The sequence below is a fragment of the Galleria mellonella genome, unplaced genomic scaffold (assembly GCF_026898425.1).
Source record: "Galleria mellonella isolate WM207_F2 unplaced genomic scaffold, CSIRO_AGI_GalMel_v1 utg99, whole genome shotgun sequence".
Taxonomy (NCBI): domain Eukaryota; kingdom Metazoa; phylum Arthropoda; class Insecta; order Lepidoptera; family Pyralidae; genus Galleria; species Galleria mellonella.
Genome location: NW_026442184.1, coordinates 2339759 through 2355528, shown reverse-complemented (window position 1 = coordinate 2355528; position 15770 = coordinate 2339759). Strand labels below are relative to the sequence as shown.

The window sequence follows — 15770 nt, the reverse complement described above, 5'->3', positions numbered from 1 at the left end:
AATTGTAATTATTTTTTTATTTTGCTTGTCAATTTATTATAACGAATGTCACAATTTAAATTGTAATTATTTTCTTATTTTGCTTGTCAATTTATTATAACGAATGTCACAATTTAAATTGTAATTATTTTCTTATTTTGCTTGTCAATTTATTATAACGAATGTCACAATTTAAATTGTAATTATTTTTTTATTTTGCTTGTCAATTTATTATAACGAATGTCACAATTTAAATTGTAATTATTTTTTTATTTTGCTTGTCAATTTATTATAACGAATGTCACAATTTAAATTGTAATTATTTTTTTATTTTGCTTGTCAATTTATTATAATGAATGTCACAATTTAGATTGTAATTATTTTCTTATTTTGCTTGTCAATTTATTATGATGATTATTTCTCAATTTGTAATTATTTTTTTATTTTGCTTGTCAATTTATTATAACGAATGTCACAATTTAAATTGTAACTATTTTTTTATTTTGCTCGTCAATTTATTATGACGATTATATCATAAATATAACAAAATGTCAATTATTGGATTATTGTTATTAAAACATGATTATCATTTCAACAAATATATATTTTCATTCAGTATTATTATACACACTTCGTTCATAATTTACCAGACAGCAAGGCAATACCAATATTTAATCATAATTCATGCAAGCAAAGACATTTAGTAGGGACATTTGGTACAACTACAGACATTACATATACAGGGTTAATTCTAAATAACGTCCTTTTGAGTGTTATATCAGTGTAAATAAATATTTTTAACAAAGAAACGAGGGTCGAAACACAAATAATTTTGGAGCTTCACCGAATAGACTCCGACTACTAACGGCGCTCAGACAATTTAACAGGAAACTTCTCCAAAATTTTAATTTATGAGATTTCCAATAAAGAACTTTGTATACTAATATATTCGATAGCATGTGTAGATCCTTACTTTTACGTATGATGACGTCATACACTATATGCATTATAATAAACATAGTGTGTGTTGGGGCCATTTTTATTTATTCTTAACCTAATATTTTAATGTGAGAATTTCACAAAATTACAGTTTTATGAACGATCATAAACTAAAATGATAAGTTTTGACTTGAATCTATTAGAAAATTATAAAATAAAGATTTTGCCGTAATATCAAATTGTTATTTAATTTTTAGAGGTAGGTTTAGTTACTACATTATGTATAGAATTTAAATAACCAAATTACTTGAAAATTTTTATATTAATTACGCCATATTTGCTACAGTCAAATGGATTGCAGGCAATCTACGAATGCAGGTAACTCAAAACCGTTGCTTATCAACGATTAACTACTAATACCTTGTAACTGGCATTTATAAAATCTCCTTTTGTAAGTTATTTAGAGAAATTATATTTACATCAATATATTTAGAATTGATCATAAAAATACTTTATTTATTTATTTGTTTTTGGAATAAATACAGAGTTAGGACGTTTTTTGGGTCTCTAGTAAAACTTTGTTTGTTAGAAGATATTAGCAGTTATCAAAGTCATTATGGGGAATGTATGGGGAAAATCTTTGTTCAGCAGTGGATAAGTCAAGGCTGCGATGATAATCACAATCATCATCATCATCATCATCATATCAGCATTTAACTGTCATAATAATACCTAATAATAACTGTAATGTTGATGACAATAATGGCTCATTTTTAAAAACTCCATATTAAAGTTGCATTGCTGTTTGGTACATATTTCTCATTCCCTATCACTAATCTTCAAGATCTAGATTTTGTAGCTCCTCATCTAGGTCTTCGTCTAGGAAAAGGTTCTCGTTGATGGGCACCGCGCCGCCAGAGTCCGCTGGCGCCGCCTCCGAACCTTCTGGGCCCTTGCCATTCTCTAAACTGTGGCTGAGCTGCTGTAAACGATCGTTGGTTGCTTTTGTACCAGAATCGTCCACCTGAAACAAGTATTTTTTCATGCAATATGAATATAAATGTCACTTTACATATTTTTATTAATGGTAATGGAATGATAACCTCGCCTGCGCAGGGGGGAGAGGGATTGGATTGAAGAAAAGGGAAAAGGAATGCTGACTATCAGTCCCATTGCTAGCAACAAACCCTATCCACGTCGACCTTCACGTGGTTCTATCTGGAAACCATTGTGCTGAATTCCAGGTGGATTCATCACGATGGGCTTACTGACCTGCTCTTTCATCTTACCTATTATCCCACACTGGTGCCGCGCCAGCGTGTACCGTTTTTTTAATAAGTGAAAATAGAATGGTAACCCCGCTCGCGGTAAAGGTATCCCGTTAGCACAGGTGGGGTTACCATTACACTATCAGCCATTGAAAAAAAAATCGCTTGCGCTATCGGTATACGCTGAGGGGGAACTAAGAAGAGATAATAGGTGAGAATGAAACTAGGAGAGTTAATAGTCCATCGGACAAATTCCTCAAGAATGAAGTAACTTGATTTTTCGGGAGAAACGCGCAAAGTTCGACCAGATAGGATATATTGCTAGCGATGAAACTATTCCTGTGTGGTCCCGGCATAAAATAAGTCACCCCTTCCTTTCCCGTGGGTGTCGTAAGAACCGATTAAAGTAGGGCGAGGGATGGGCAGCAGCGTCCCTCTTAAAACATCTCCAAAGCCTAACTGCGGTTGCCAATCCGCCTGCCAAGCGTGGCAACTACTGGCAAACCCCCTCCAAGGGGAGACTTATTTATGTTCAGCAGTGGACAGTTAAAGGCTGATATCATCATATCAGCCTTTAAATAATGATGCCTCATGGCGCCAGAGACTTTTTCCACGTCATAAAAAAAAACATGGAAATACTCCGCTACTCACCTCCGAGGCCTCCATGCCGATAAGTTCGAGCTCGACCTCCCGGTAGTGCGTGTTGTCCTGCTCCTCCTCGCCGTAGTTGCGCAGGTCGACGGCCTCGTCGCCGTCCGCGTCGTCCGCGTCCGCCGCCAGAGCTGGATCGAACGAGAACATCTCCCTGCCCGACAGACCGACGGCGCGGCCCGCCTTGAAGTCGTTGCGACGCTGCTCTTCCGCTTTCGTCAGTGCGTCCTGTAGTCATAAAAATACTAGCTTTCACCCGCGACTTCATTTACTTGACCTGGATATGTTATATAAATTGTATGTATGTTGTATCTTTAATTTTTTAATACTTGAATAAGTTCATATTACTCGCTAAACGATTTATTGGCTAATTGTCAATTCTAAAGTGATATAGACTGAAATTTATAAATATATTTAGAAGTAAACTGATGATAAATAAAAACACTTTACCAGAGGGAGACTTTGTACAAAAGTCGATTGCTTAGGTACCTCTGTCCCATTAGTGTTTCAACCGTGAAGCAGTTGTTTGCATGGCTATGTTTCGGTTTGAAGGGTGGGATATGGCGTGAATTTACTGAGTACAGAGGAATAATATCTGAGTCCTTAGGAATGGCAACGCATCGGGGGTATCATGGATGAAACAGTATACTCTGTTATGTCCATGGTACTGCTCATGTCTATAGGCGACGGTTATCACTTTCCATCAGGTGGGCCGTCAGCTTGTTTGCCATTCTAAGTTGTATAAAAAAAAACTGATCAGTATTAAAAACCAAGTCCTTCTCGTGTCCATACAGTGCATGTATACTAAATTACACAGTAATTGTTTAAGTTGTTGATATACATAAATAAATAAAATAAAAATATATTTTAATTAAGTAAATTTAATTATAAGCATTTTTGTATCTTCTTTTTTTTTTTAATCTACCGCCCAGTTCGAAATGCAATTTCAGCCGAGAAGAACGGTCAAGAAACACAATACAGAAACTGCTTTACGGTTGAAACACGAATGGGACAGAGGTACCCAAGCAAACAACTTTTGTACAAAGTCTCCAAAAGTGTACAAAAGTCAAAGTCTGGTAAAAGTTTTCGTGTCGTATTATATCCTAGCGTCAACCGCTCATTTTGAACCCTCAACTAATTTTGATAAAATTTCAATGGAAACAATCTGTTTTACCTTTCAGTTAAAAAAAGAATTATCAAATCGGTTTACAACTAACAGAGTTACGAGGTAACTACTTTAAAAAAAATACAACCCAGAAACCTCCTTTTTTTAAGTCGTTTGAAAACAAAGTTAAAAATACAATATATTAAAGTTATGTTAAAGGATTGGATTTCGACATTTTTTATAGAACGAAATGTTATATATCTATGTTATACAACAAAATTGATATACTATCAAGTAAATTTTTGCAACACTTACATGTTTCTCCTTGATCTTCTTCTTTTTCCATGCGAGGAATGTCTCTAGCGTGATCTTGGTCTGGTTCGGTCCCAGTGCTGCCCTCTCACGTTCAATAAGGTCGACAAGAGAGATTTCATTCTTCTTCTCTTCCAATTTCTTTTTGTCACGTTTGAGAACGAACCCTGGCGGCAATGCATGCCTGTATATACACTTCCCCCCGGACGGACACTCCCAGAACCATCCGTATTTTGACTTTTCTACAGCTTCAAGGAAATGTTTGCATATCTGTGCAATAAAAAACACTATCAGTTAGAATAGTCTTTACTTATAACAACCTTGTTATTTGCCGTTCTAGATTCTGCTAGATTTTCAAAATTGTGCAACTGAAAAAGATTGGCATTCAATTAGATAGTTATTCCATTATTCATACAAATAGCAAACCCCTTATAAACCTATTTTTTGCTACTGAACTGTTTTGTCTTTTTCTTTGATACTAAATTCAGAATTTAACAGTTTTAGTGCCATTGATTTTTAATCATATTTACTTAAATACCAAAGAAGACTTTGTCGTATTGATGTCAAGTACCCTTGTCTCTAAAAAAAACTAATTATCTAAGTATTTCCTCCAAAAATCTAATTTTAATAATTTTTCTACAGCGAACTAAACAGCGACTGATTTCACGAGCGCTATGGCGCTTGTAGCACTTTTAGTTACAATACGCACGAGCGCGATGGCGCTCGTCAGCACTCAAACGGTTAAAATACAACGACTAAATAATGTTATAGTTACAATAGGTTTGTAGAAGGTTTTTGTTTTTATGAATAACGCTATGACTATTTATTAAAAAATATTTTAATACATACACTCACAGTTTAGAAATATTGTGATTGAGAACTGTTATAAACCATAGTCACACGACTTAATTTTTTTTTTCAATGGGTGATGATGAAATAATTACCCCGCCTGCGCTAACGGTATACACTGGCGGAGCACCAGTGGGTGATGACAGGCGAGGATGAAAAGACAGGTCAGTTAGCTCATCGTGATGAACACACTTGGAATTCAGCACGATGATTTCCAGGGGGACCACGTGGAGGTCGACCTGGTTGGGTATATTGCTAGCAATGGGACTCTTAGTCTCTATTATTAACAATCCCCCCCCCCCACACGACTTGATTAGAACAACACTGTGATGTCAGTCGGTTGAGGATTTACCACAGATCCATGTGTATTAAAAAAATAGATAAACACCACTTTTTTTGTGAACCAATGTTTTTGTTCCAAATAAATTATTATTATTATTACTTTCAAGTACCAAGACTAGTCGTATGACTCTTCGAGTTATATAAAAGAATCATTATATTACAATACTTAACAGTATAATATGATAACACAATACTAACAATGTCAGTAGTTGGCCTCTGTTTGTCACCTTCTCCGTGCTTCTTCTCCACAACTTCTTTTAACTTATCCTCATCCCAATTGTCCATATTATCATCGTCATCACGCATATCCACGTAGAGAGAACGTTTTTCGGCCTAAAATAAAAAAAAAATATATAAAAGATTAAAAAGAAAATTAAACAATTTATTAAAATGAGATTGTTTAATAAAACTGTAGGTTGTATACTGAATTTCATTTATTTTTAATAATGGCAGTACTAACTAAATGCTGGTACTGCCATTGTACAACTAGCCCAGGAATGCCAAATTCTTTAATAGATAATGATGTATATAATGGAATGTAATGAGGTGACTTGGTCTGCATTAACAATATAGACTGGCTTCTCATTCACTCACACTACTACACTTTACACTCACCTATCATCCTTTACTGGTGCCCCACTAATAAAGGATGATAGATAAGGATGAAAGCACGTCAGCTGACTCACTGTGACAAATTAATAAAGAATTAACCACAATGATTTTCAAGACAATCAAGTGAAGGTCAATCTGACAGGATATATTGCTAGAAATGGGGCCACCAGTCGCCATTACCTACAATCATTGTCTCGGGAGTGCCATGTAAACTATGTAGGAGTAACATGGTTGATTACAACAAAGGAAATGGATTAAGAAATAAATTTAATATATATATGATAAAAGTAAAAGATTAATATTACCTTTCTTTCGATGGTCAAGTCGTGTGAAAATTTACACTTATCCCCTTTGGTACACTGTCCTTGCTTGAAAAAAGCACACACTACCGACTTAGGATCCGTACCTTGAAGATAAAAGAGAATCATTTCATCACATTTGTTATTTATATAAACAGAATCAACTGCTAGTTAGCGATTCAAACTATTTGCTTCATCAACAACAAAATAATTGACTATATAGATGAGTATGTGTATTTGGTCAAATAATCTCACCAACAGACTTAACTACAAAAGAGACTGTAAAAAATATAGTAAATACTTGGAAACGATTTTGGAGTTTATAAGAAATACTTAAAAACAAAATGACAAACAGCCTCAAAAAGTTAACAATTTTTATACCTGTATTTTACCAGTTCTTACATATGGTTGCCAAACCTGAGCCATTACCAAATCCCACTTTAATAAACTACAAAATTGCCAGAATGCCATGGAAAGAAGCATAATGGGGATAAGATCATCAGACAGAATTAAAACTAGCACAATTAAAAACACACACAAAAACTAAAGATGTTAAAGTCACAGTTAAAAAACTTAAATGGAAATGGGCAGGCCATGCAATTAGAGGGAAAAATAAATGGATTAAAATGATAATGTTTTGGTATACAAAAGACAAAAAAAGTGATGAGGAAGACCACATAGAAGATGGGTAGATGACATTAGGGCTAAAGCAGGTGGAATTTAGACAAAAATTTCTAGCAATAGAGACCATTGATTACAGCTAGATGAGGCCTTTGCTAATATGCAAACAGACAACAGCAATTAAATAAATAATAAATTGTTAAAAAAATTGTTGTCTTTCTAACTGAATTTTGGTACATGGTTAAATTATATCCTAACTTAAGACTGTGAAAAACAGCTCGTTAAATATAATTATACAAAATTTCACACTGATATTATGAACTTTAATAAGATTATAATACCTTTCTCAACCTTCTGAACTTGTACAGGTTTAAACAACATGGCAAGTTCCTTCTGCTCTTTCATTTTTTGTTCTTTATCTTTCTTCTTGTCCTCCATAGGCTTAGCAGGGTGGATACCTCCACTTTTCACCTGCTTCTCCACTTGTTGGATGAACTTCTGTTGTTTTGCCCCTTTCTTATTTTTGAGGCCAAATGTTTTATCCTAAAATGTGATGCAACATTTCAAATGAGTATCTCCATCAAATTTATTTTGTGAATATCTACCCTCCAAAAATAATCATAATATTGTTTGGGATACAAATTAAGAATCTGTAATTAGCTAATGTATGGTGTAAATATAATATTTTTTATTATTCTAAAATAAGCTATTAATTCCAGGTGTAATATTAAAATAAATAAAACATAGAATATGTAAAATATATTTTTAGGTTTTTTAATGAACAAATAGGTAAAAGAAAATTATTATATGTATCTGTTTCTCTATTTACTAGATGATGTATTAAAATACAGGTTTTTACTGTCATTTAGATTGTTTTTATGTATATAAGGTTTATATATATATATATATAATTATTACAAAGTTGGAGTAGATTGCTGATTTATTAATATTCTTTACTGACAAAAAATTCATGAGGCAAGAAAAAAAATAGAAGAAAAGCAACATATATATATATCCCTTTCTTTAAATTGAAACATTATTAAATAGAAAATGAAACAGTTATCATCTTCTCATATTCTTGTTGCTTTTCTTCTATTTTTTTCTTGCCTCATGAATTTTTTGTCGGTAAAGAATATTAATAAACCAGCTATATATATATATATACATTATAATTCTCAAAATTGGAAACGTATGATTGGTGCTAAGAGCATCACCATGTAAGCATTGCCATGTCTATAGATAATGGTTCAGGTCTATAGATAATAGTTACCATATATAGTTACAGCATATAAAAAAATATTGTACATTCATCAATTTCAAAACAACTATATCTTTAATTTTTTTCTTAATGTAAATAATGTTAAACACATTCAATTTAGCAGGTGGTGGTGCAAATATTACAATCTTGTGAACCAAGTTTCAAACCACTCTACTGCAATTGTTGTTGATAAAATAAAAAAATTTCGTTGTACGAACCTCAATAACTTTCTCCTTCTTTTTCTGCTCCGTCTTCTTGCTTGCTGCGTTAGGTTTCTTAGGAGGCATGGTTAGGTTTTTATTTTACTTTATATATAATAATAAAGGGCACGATTTTATTTAATGTACCCCACGTGTATATTATAAACAAAATGTTTATTTATCTATAGTCAAATTCTGAGGAATTACAGAAAATAAGAACAAACATGAATACGTTCAACACGTCGAATAAGAAAAAAATTGAGAAATTTGAGAAACACGATTCCACTTAACACCACCAATGTCATAATATTGTCAAATTTGACGTCTACGTTGCTATTTTTCTTTACTTTTTTTTCTATAGATTCAAATAGATAATTGTTGAGTTACCAGCGCACTATCCTTAATCTATGTCTTAAGAGAAAGAAAAGAATATTAACCTTTATCTATGATCATAAGTCACTTTGACTTTGAATGCTTACATTTGACGACATTAAGCCTTAACTGACAGTATGATTAGAGATAAACACAAAGCAAGCTTGCATCACGAAAAACCAAGTAAACATAAAATCAATGTAACCATCTCAACAAAGTATCATTAAAATAAAAAAAAGATGTTTCATTATTGCGATTTAACTATATTATAATATGCAACTTATATAGGAGATACATATATTATGCATATATGTATCGCCTATATAAGTAAGGAATAAATAAATAACAAAATTTTGCAAATATGGAAAACGATGATTTCACATGCTATATGTTATAGCGTGAAAATTATGAAAATTTTGAGCAGAAGCAATCAATCGACTTTGCTTGGGTACCTCTGTCCCATTCGTGTTTCAACCGTGAAGCAGTTGTGCTTGCATGGCTGTGTTTTGGTTTTTTTTAATGGATAATAATTGATTGTTAATAAAGGGGAAGTTAGTCCTCATTGCTATCAATATACCATATTAGGTCCACCTCCACGCGGTTCCCCCTGGAAACTATCGTGACTAATTTATCGTTAATTTCCTCACCATGGGCTAACTGACCTGTCTTTTCATTCTCACATATCACCTCTCATTGGTGCCCCGCCAATGTATACCGATAGCGCAGGCGGGGTACCCTCTAAAATTAACCACGATAGTTTCCAGGGGAACCGCATCGAAGTCGACCTGATGGGATGCATTGCTAATAATGGAAAAATTAGACCCATTCGTGTCTTTACCGTGAAGCAGTTGTGCTTGCATAGGTGTGTATCGGTTTGAAGGGTGAATTTACAGGGTACAGAGGAATAACACTTATATTCTGTACAGTATACTCTGTTATATCCATGATACTACTTATGTCTAGGGACGGTTACCACTTTATTTCAAGCAGGCCGTCAACTTGTTCGCCATTCTAAATTGCATAAAAAAAAGAAGTATTATAGATACTAGTACAAAATTACAAATATTATTCAGATGATACTATTTTTACTATATAGTTTATGGATAATTTTAGATGGTTGCATGGATTGAATTTTCTAAGTTCAAACTTAAAGAACAAGAGTAGTGATGACGTTCTCTCTATCAGTCAGTGTAGGTACTTGCTTACTTCTTATAGGTCGTATTGTAGTTGGTTGAAATATTTAGTTGTATTCGTTTGTATCGTACTAGACTCTTAGACGATATTCATGTTTTTTTTTTTTTAATTCTTTTCTATGCTCACTTAAACTGATAAAAAAGATTCCCGTGCCGAACGAGTAATGTAATAATAAAGAATTGCTGAAAGTAGACCATGGCGAGTGACAACTCATATGAAAGTACAACGAGCGCTTTCAAATAGACTGTTTTTAATTCAACTATTAAACATAACAATGGAAATAATAGACGTCGAGGAATGTCAGCCTGACCCGAACGCCGTTGCAAGAAAGAAGGGTTTATGGGCAAAAATCAACAATAGGACAACGTACAGTTATTTATTTAATATTGTTGTATCAATTTTGTTGCTCACATGTTTAGTACTGGTGCTGTACTTCTTCAAGGAGTATTTGAACACTATCTTATTATGGGTGGACGCTCAAGACCCGTGGATAATATTTTTATTGTGTCTAGGACTATTTTTGCTAGTGAGTTTTCCAGTGACTATCGGATACTTAGTGTTAATTATTACAAGTGGTTATTTATTTGGTATTATCAAAGGATTGGGTACCGTTGTGGCGAGTGCTAACTTCGGTGTGGCGGTGGCGCATTACACTCTTAGAGCTTTGCGCCAGTACCTACCCCTGGACTGGCTCCTCAACAATGAAACAGCCAGAGCTCTTCTCAAAGTGATCTCTGGTCCTCAAGCCTTCAAGATAGTTTTCTTTGCAAGACTCACTCCAATACCTTTTGGGTTGCAGAATACAATTTTTGCTGTAAGTAATTTTATAATTATACCAATTAAAGCATAGATAAGATAACAATATGTGTAAGTTATAGAGAAAAAATATTATTCAAAAGTTCATATTAAGTATCTGTCTCTCTTTATGTCAGGATTATGGTATGATCTACCTCATAATCAATGTATGATATTAAAAACAATAATAATATATTTTTTTTTTTTTATCTTTTTTAATGAATATTTGCAATATCACAGATTACAAATGGTTCAGAGATCTTATGGCTGTTTTAGTATCAAACAAAATTATCTATTTTTTTATTTTAACATATTTAGTGTCTAAATTTGTCATTCTTTTTTAAATAACAGCACATAAAATACATAGCTGAAAAAAGTGTTAATTGATTATTACTTATTATTAAGAACTTTTTTGTTTTATTTTTAAATTATAAATTAATAAAAATACATAACTACAAATATTGTTAATGAAATATATGCCAAGAATAAAAAAAAAAAAAATAGAATTGGGTAAAATTATATTCAAGTTCTAAATACAAGAATGTCCAGTAACCCTTTTTGAGTAAATACCTATTTATAGCAACACCCCAGAAGGTCAAGGTAACACAAATACTAGCAGAAACTTGATGCATGTAACCTTCATACCAAATTCATGATTCTTATCAGACAGACACTGTTACACTTTGTAATGTTTTAACACTTTCAAGAGATATGGGAGTGTTTAAATTCTTTTTAATTATTATCTATTGTAATAATGATATTTTTCATCAGTAACTTCATTCATAAAGTATTTATTTCATAATGAGTGATGGTACAATACACATAAAGGATACTCACCTATACATTAAAATATAACATGTCTTATGTTTAGTCAGACAATTTTTTTACAATTTATTTTTTATTTAATTGCTATTGTCTGTTTGCTTGTTAGCAAAGGCTCCAACTGCCTCCAATGGCCTATTGTTAATGATTCTTGTCCAAATTCCACCTGTCCTCTTCTACCTCTTCTCCTTTTCTTGTTGTTTGTATATCAAAACAATATAATTTTACTCCATTTATCTTTCCCTCTTATTGCATGGCCTGCCCATTTCTGTGACTGTAACATCCTTAGTTTTTGTGTGTTTTTAATTGAAAAAATATTTCAGTACTTACCTACAGTATGATAAGGAAGTTGCAAAATATATTTATTTATTTATTTTACACTTTATTTGAAAAAAAATACAGTAAATATTAATGAGAAGTGACATAAAAGGCAATCTTATCTTTAAGCAATCTCTTTCAGACAACCTTTGCGTAGGGGATATTGAGAGAAAGGCTAAATATACCACTAGAAACTGTTATTTTTTTAATAGATCAAAACAGAATAATATACTCATCTTCTTTATTGGTTTTTTAATAGATAAGAATGAAATATTTACTCAATTTATGCTATATATAAAGGGAAATTTTATGAACTTATTGTGTTTGTTGTTTCTAACAATTATTTCAAGATCATCCAGGTGTCTTCTTTAGGAGTTTTTTTAAAAGGGAGATAATAGAATAGTGTGCGCATTGTTGTGCTAATGGTATACACTGGCAAGGCACCATTGAAGAATGATAGGCGAGAATAAAAAGGCAGATCAGTTAGCCCATGGACTATTAGTTCCATTGTTAAAAATATACCTTGTCAGGTACTTATCAGAGGAAGACTTTGTACAAAAGTCGATTGCTTGGGTACCATTCGTGTTTCTACCGTGAAGTAGCTGTGTTTGCATGGCTGTGTTTCTGTTTAAAGGGTGGAATATGGCGTGAATTTACTGGGTACAGAGGAATAACACCTGAATCCTCAGGAATGGCGACGCATGGGGGGTATTATGGGCTAAAATAGTATACTCTGTTATGTCCATGGTACTGCTCATGTCTATAGGCGACGATTACCACTTTCCATCAGGTGGGCCGTCAGCATCTTTGCTATTCTAAGTTGTATAAAAAAAAAACTTGTCAGGTCAACCTCCATGTGATCCCCCTGGACACAAACACTCAATGGCTATAAAAAAAAGCATATTTAGTGCTGGCTACTGGATTACTGACTTATAACATCATTGAATAGTCTCAACTTAAGAGAGGAGCTTGTTTGGCCAACTCTGTTCTTCTGAGGGGAAGGGATTATTAGTAATGTAGACTACCAATCCCATTGCTAGCAATATACCCTAACAGGTCGACCTCCACGCAGGTCCTCCTCCTGGAAACCATCATGCTGAATTCCAGGTGTATTCATTAGGATGGGCTAACTGACCTGCCTTTTCATCCTCACCATCCTACTCATCCTCCCTCACTGGTCTCTCGCTAGCATATGCTGTTAGCGCAGGCGGGATTGCCCATTATCATCCATTAACAGACCCGCAGTGACTATACTGCACCCCATTGAGAATTTTTTATTGGAATAAAAATAGAACGGTAACTAAAATGCAGGCAGGATTGCTATTTTCTACCTTAAAAAAAACGGCATAAATATTAACTTACACACTCTATCTCTTATCTCTCTATTGTTATGAGGTCCTGGCATAAAATGTACCACCCTTTCCATTCCCGTGGATGTCGTAAGAGGCAAATAAGAGGAACTTATTGGTCGAGGGATGGGCAGCAGCATCCCTCTTATAGGCTGCTCACGTAATCCTGGAATGTAAGGCTATGGCCCATCAATGTTTAGAAATCCTCGGAACGGTGGGGTCGCTCCGTAAGTCCTGTGAAGAACCCAGGAAGTTTCTGCGCTTCTGGGCGGAGCTAGGTTGGCTGTACTAGCCACGATTCATACGCACAACGGCCCAAATGAGAGGTTAAGCGCGGAAAATAGAGTCTTTTTCACATTCACATTCATCCTTCTTATAACATCACCAAAGATTGTTAGTAGTGAGATCCAACAGACCTGTTACTAGCAATATACCCTAGCAGGTCGACCACCACGCAATTTCCCCTTAAAACCATAGTGGTTATTTTATGATGAATTCATCACGATCGGCTAACTGACCTGCTTCAATGACCCCACCAGCGTATCCTGATAGCGCAGGCGAGATGACCATTCCATTTTCATCCATTAAAAAAAAAGTAACTGCGGTTGCTAACCCACCTGACAAGCGTAGTAATTATTGATAAAACCCCCTGATATCATATCATATCTATGCATAGATATATAGATATCTATTTATTCAGCCTGATTTCATCGAGCGCTAGTTAGTTCTCGTGCCACATATCAAGGTGTTTTTTTTTTCTCTTTCACGGTCATCGTGTGTATCACGCACGATACTGTGCTAACCTCGTCGGTTACATTGTTGAGTTTCCGTTACCATTAGTATGCGTGGGACCACTGATATTTGGTGCGGTACGCAGAGCTGGTCATCTCTAGGCAAAGGTTTCTATGACTTTTCAACCGACTTTAAAGAGACGGAGGTTCTTAATTCGGTTTTTTGTTTGTTACCTCATAACCTCTTCAATTTTAAACCGATTTGGAAAATTCTTTTTTTTTTTTATCTGAAGGGATATACTCAAGATTGGTCCTATAGAAATGCTATCACAATCGGTGCAGTAGTTTAATTTTTAAATCAAACTAACGCGTTTTGTTACTATTGGAGTCGGTTTTTTTTTTTTTGTTGGATACAATCTTGACAGTAGTCAATTATTTTGTTTATATGAATCAATGAATGAATGAGTATACTTTATTTGCATTATACAATATAGGGAATAAGCAAGACAATTTACAAACTCAACGATACAATTGTATAAGTACAGTAAGGCGGTCTTATTGCTGAGAGCAATCTTTTTAAAACAATCTTAAGGTAATGGACTAATTGTTGTACAAGTATGTATGATAGTACTGTATAATTTTATATGTGTGTCGGATACGCATACAGTATAGTAATTTTACTAATATAATATAATAAATCCGAAAGTTTGTAAGGATATATGGATGTATGTTTGTTACTCCTTTACGCAAAAACTGCTGAACGGATTTGAATAAGACTTGTTACACGAGTAAATTATATCCTACCTTTGCATATAGAATACTTTATATACTGATTCGCACGGGTGAAACTGCGGAATACAGCTTTTGGTACCCGGGTAGCTTATATCCTGTTTTAGCGCAAAGGATGTTTTATGTATTTTATTTATTTATTTATTCTTTATTGTACACAAAAAATTACAACTTATAATATATATAAAATAAAGATGTACAACAGGCGAGCTTAACTCTGTAAGAGTTCTCTTCCAGCAAACTCTGAGTGGAAAGGAGCATTAATTATTAGCGGGCAATATGCGTACAATAATAGAAGAAAACATTATAGATGTTTCTATTAAGAAATAATAAATATGTTTAAGATCATTTCGATTTCGGAGATTAAAGTGAACAAACATGGTAACACGGAATTTTTATGTATTAAGATTAACAAGTACATGTACGTATATATGTATATATAATACATAACATAAATACTTTTAAATCGTCCTACATTCATCGTTGTGGTACAAATTTGTATTATTTCAAATATGTAATTTAAATATCAATTGACAGGTAGAGATAACAATGAATCAAAATAACAGTAATTGTATGTAAATCGTTGACAACAAATGAAATAACTCAATCACCGTAAAGCGTACGTAACACGTTCACAGCATCGTTCGTAGTGTGTTCAATTGTGCATGCCAATTAACTATAATACCATCGTAATGGCCTGAATTTGCCTGAACGTACGCGCGTCTGAAAAAAGAGTATTAGATTTTTTTGTTATGGATATTTTTTTTTAACTTTTTTTTAGATTCCCCTTATATTTCCCCCTATAGGGTATACATTCCATGTTAAATTCCAGGCTTGTTACTGTTGAGATTAATACGCAATATGGATGATATTGGAATGGTAACCCCGCCTGCGCTATCGGTATACGCTGAACGGGGCACCAGTGAGGGATGATAGGTAAGGATTAAGCGGGTCAGTTAGCTCAC

General features: G+C 33.7%; 2 protein-coding genes across 2 annotated transcripts in view; one reads left to right on the top strand and one right to left on the bottom strand.

Annotated features, from left to right (window-relative positions):
• Window positions 1–562: 562 nt before the first annotated feature.
• Window positions 563–8752, bottom strand: LOC113520141 (zinc finger CCCH domain-containing protein 15 homolog). Its single transcript, XM_031912798.2, has 7 exons — window positions 8454–8752; window positions 7319–7520; window positions 6363–6463; window positions 5644–5778; window positions 4258–4524; window positions 2838–3065; window positions 563–1942 (listed from the first exon to the last, which is right to left on the bottom strand). Exons 1-7 carry the CDS (start codon window positions 8520–8522, stop codon window positions 1751–1753), a joined length of 1194 nt encoding a protein of 397 aa, XP_031768658.1. The 5' UTR covers window positions 8523–8752; the 3' UTR covers window positions 563–1750.
• A 1250-nt stretch (window positions 8753–10002) lies between these two features.
• Window positions 10003–15770, top strand: part of LOC113520142 (transmembrane protein 64) — a 33316-nt gene continuing 27548 nt past the window's right edge. Inside the window, exon 1 of the mRNA XM_052902995.1 lies at window positions 10003–10815. Within this exon, the coding sequence (XP_052758955.1) occupies window positions 10216–10815 (600 nt within the window). The 5' untranslated portion in view covers window positions 10003–10215. The remainder of the gene's footprint in view (window positions 10816–15770) is intronic.

Coding starts and splice junctions, on each gene's coding strand:
- LOC113520141 (XM_031912798.2), bottom strand. CDS start 8,522: ATGCCTCCTAAGAAACCTAACGCAGCAAGCAAGAAGACGGAGCAGAAA. Junction 7,521..8,453: donor AGAAGGAGAAAGTTATTGAG/GTTCGTACAACG, acceptor ATCACATTTTAG/GATAAAACATTTGGCCTCAA. Junction 6,464..7,318: donor AGTTCAGAAGGTTGAGAAAG/GTATTATAATCT, acceptor TTTATCTTCAAG/GTACGGATCCTAAGTCGGTA.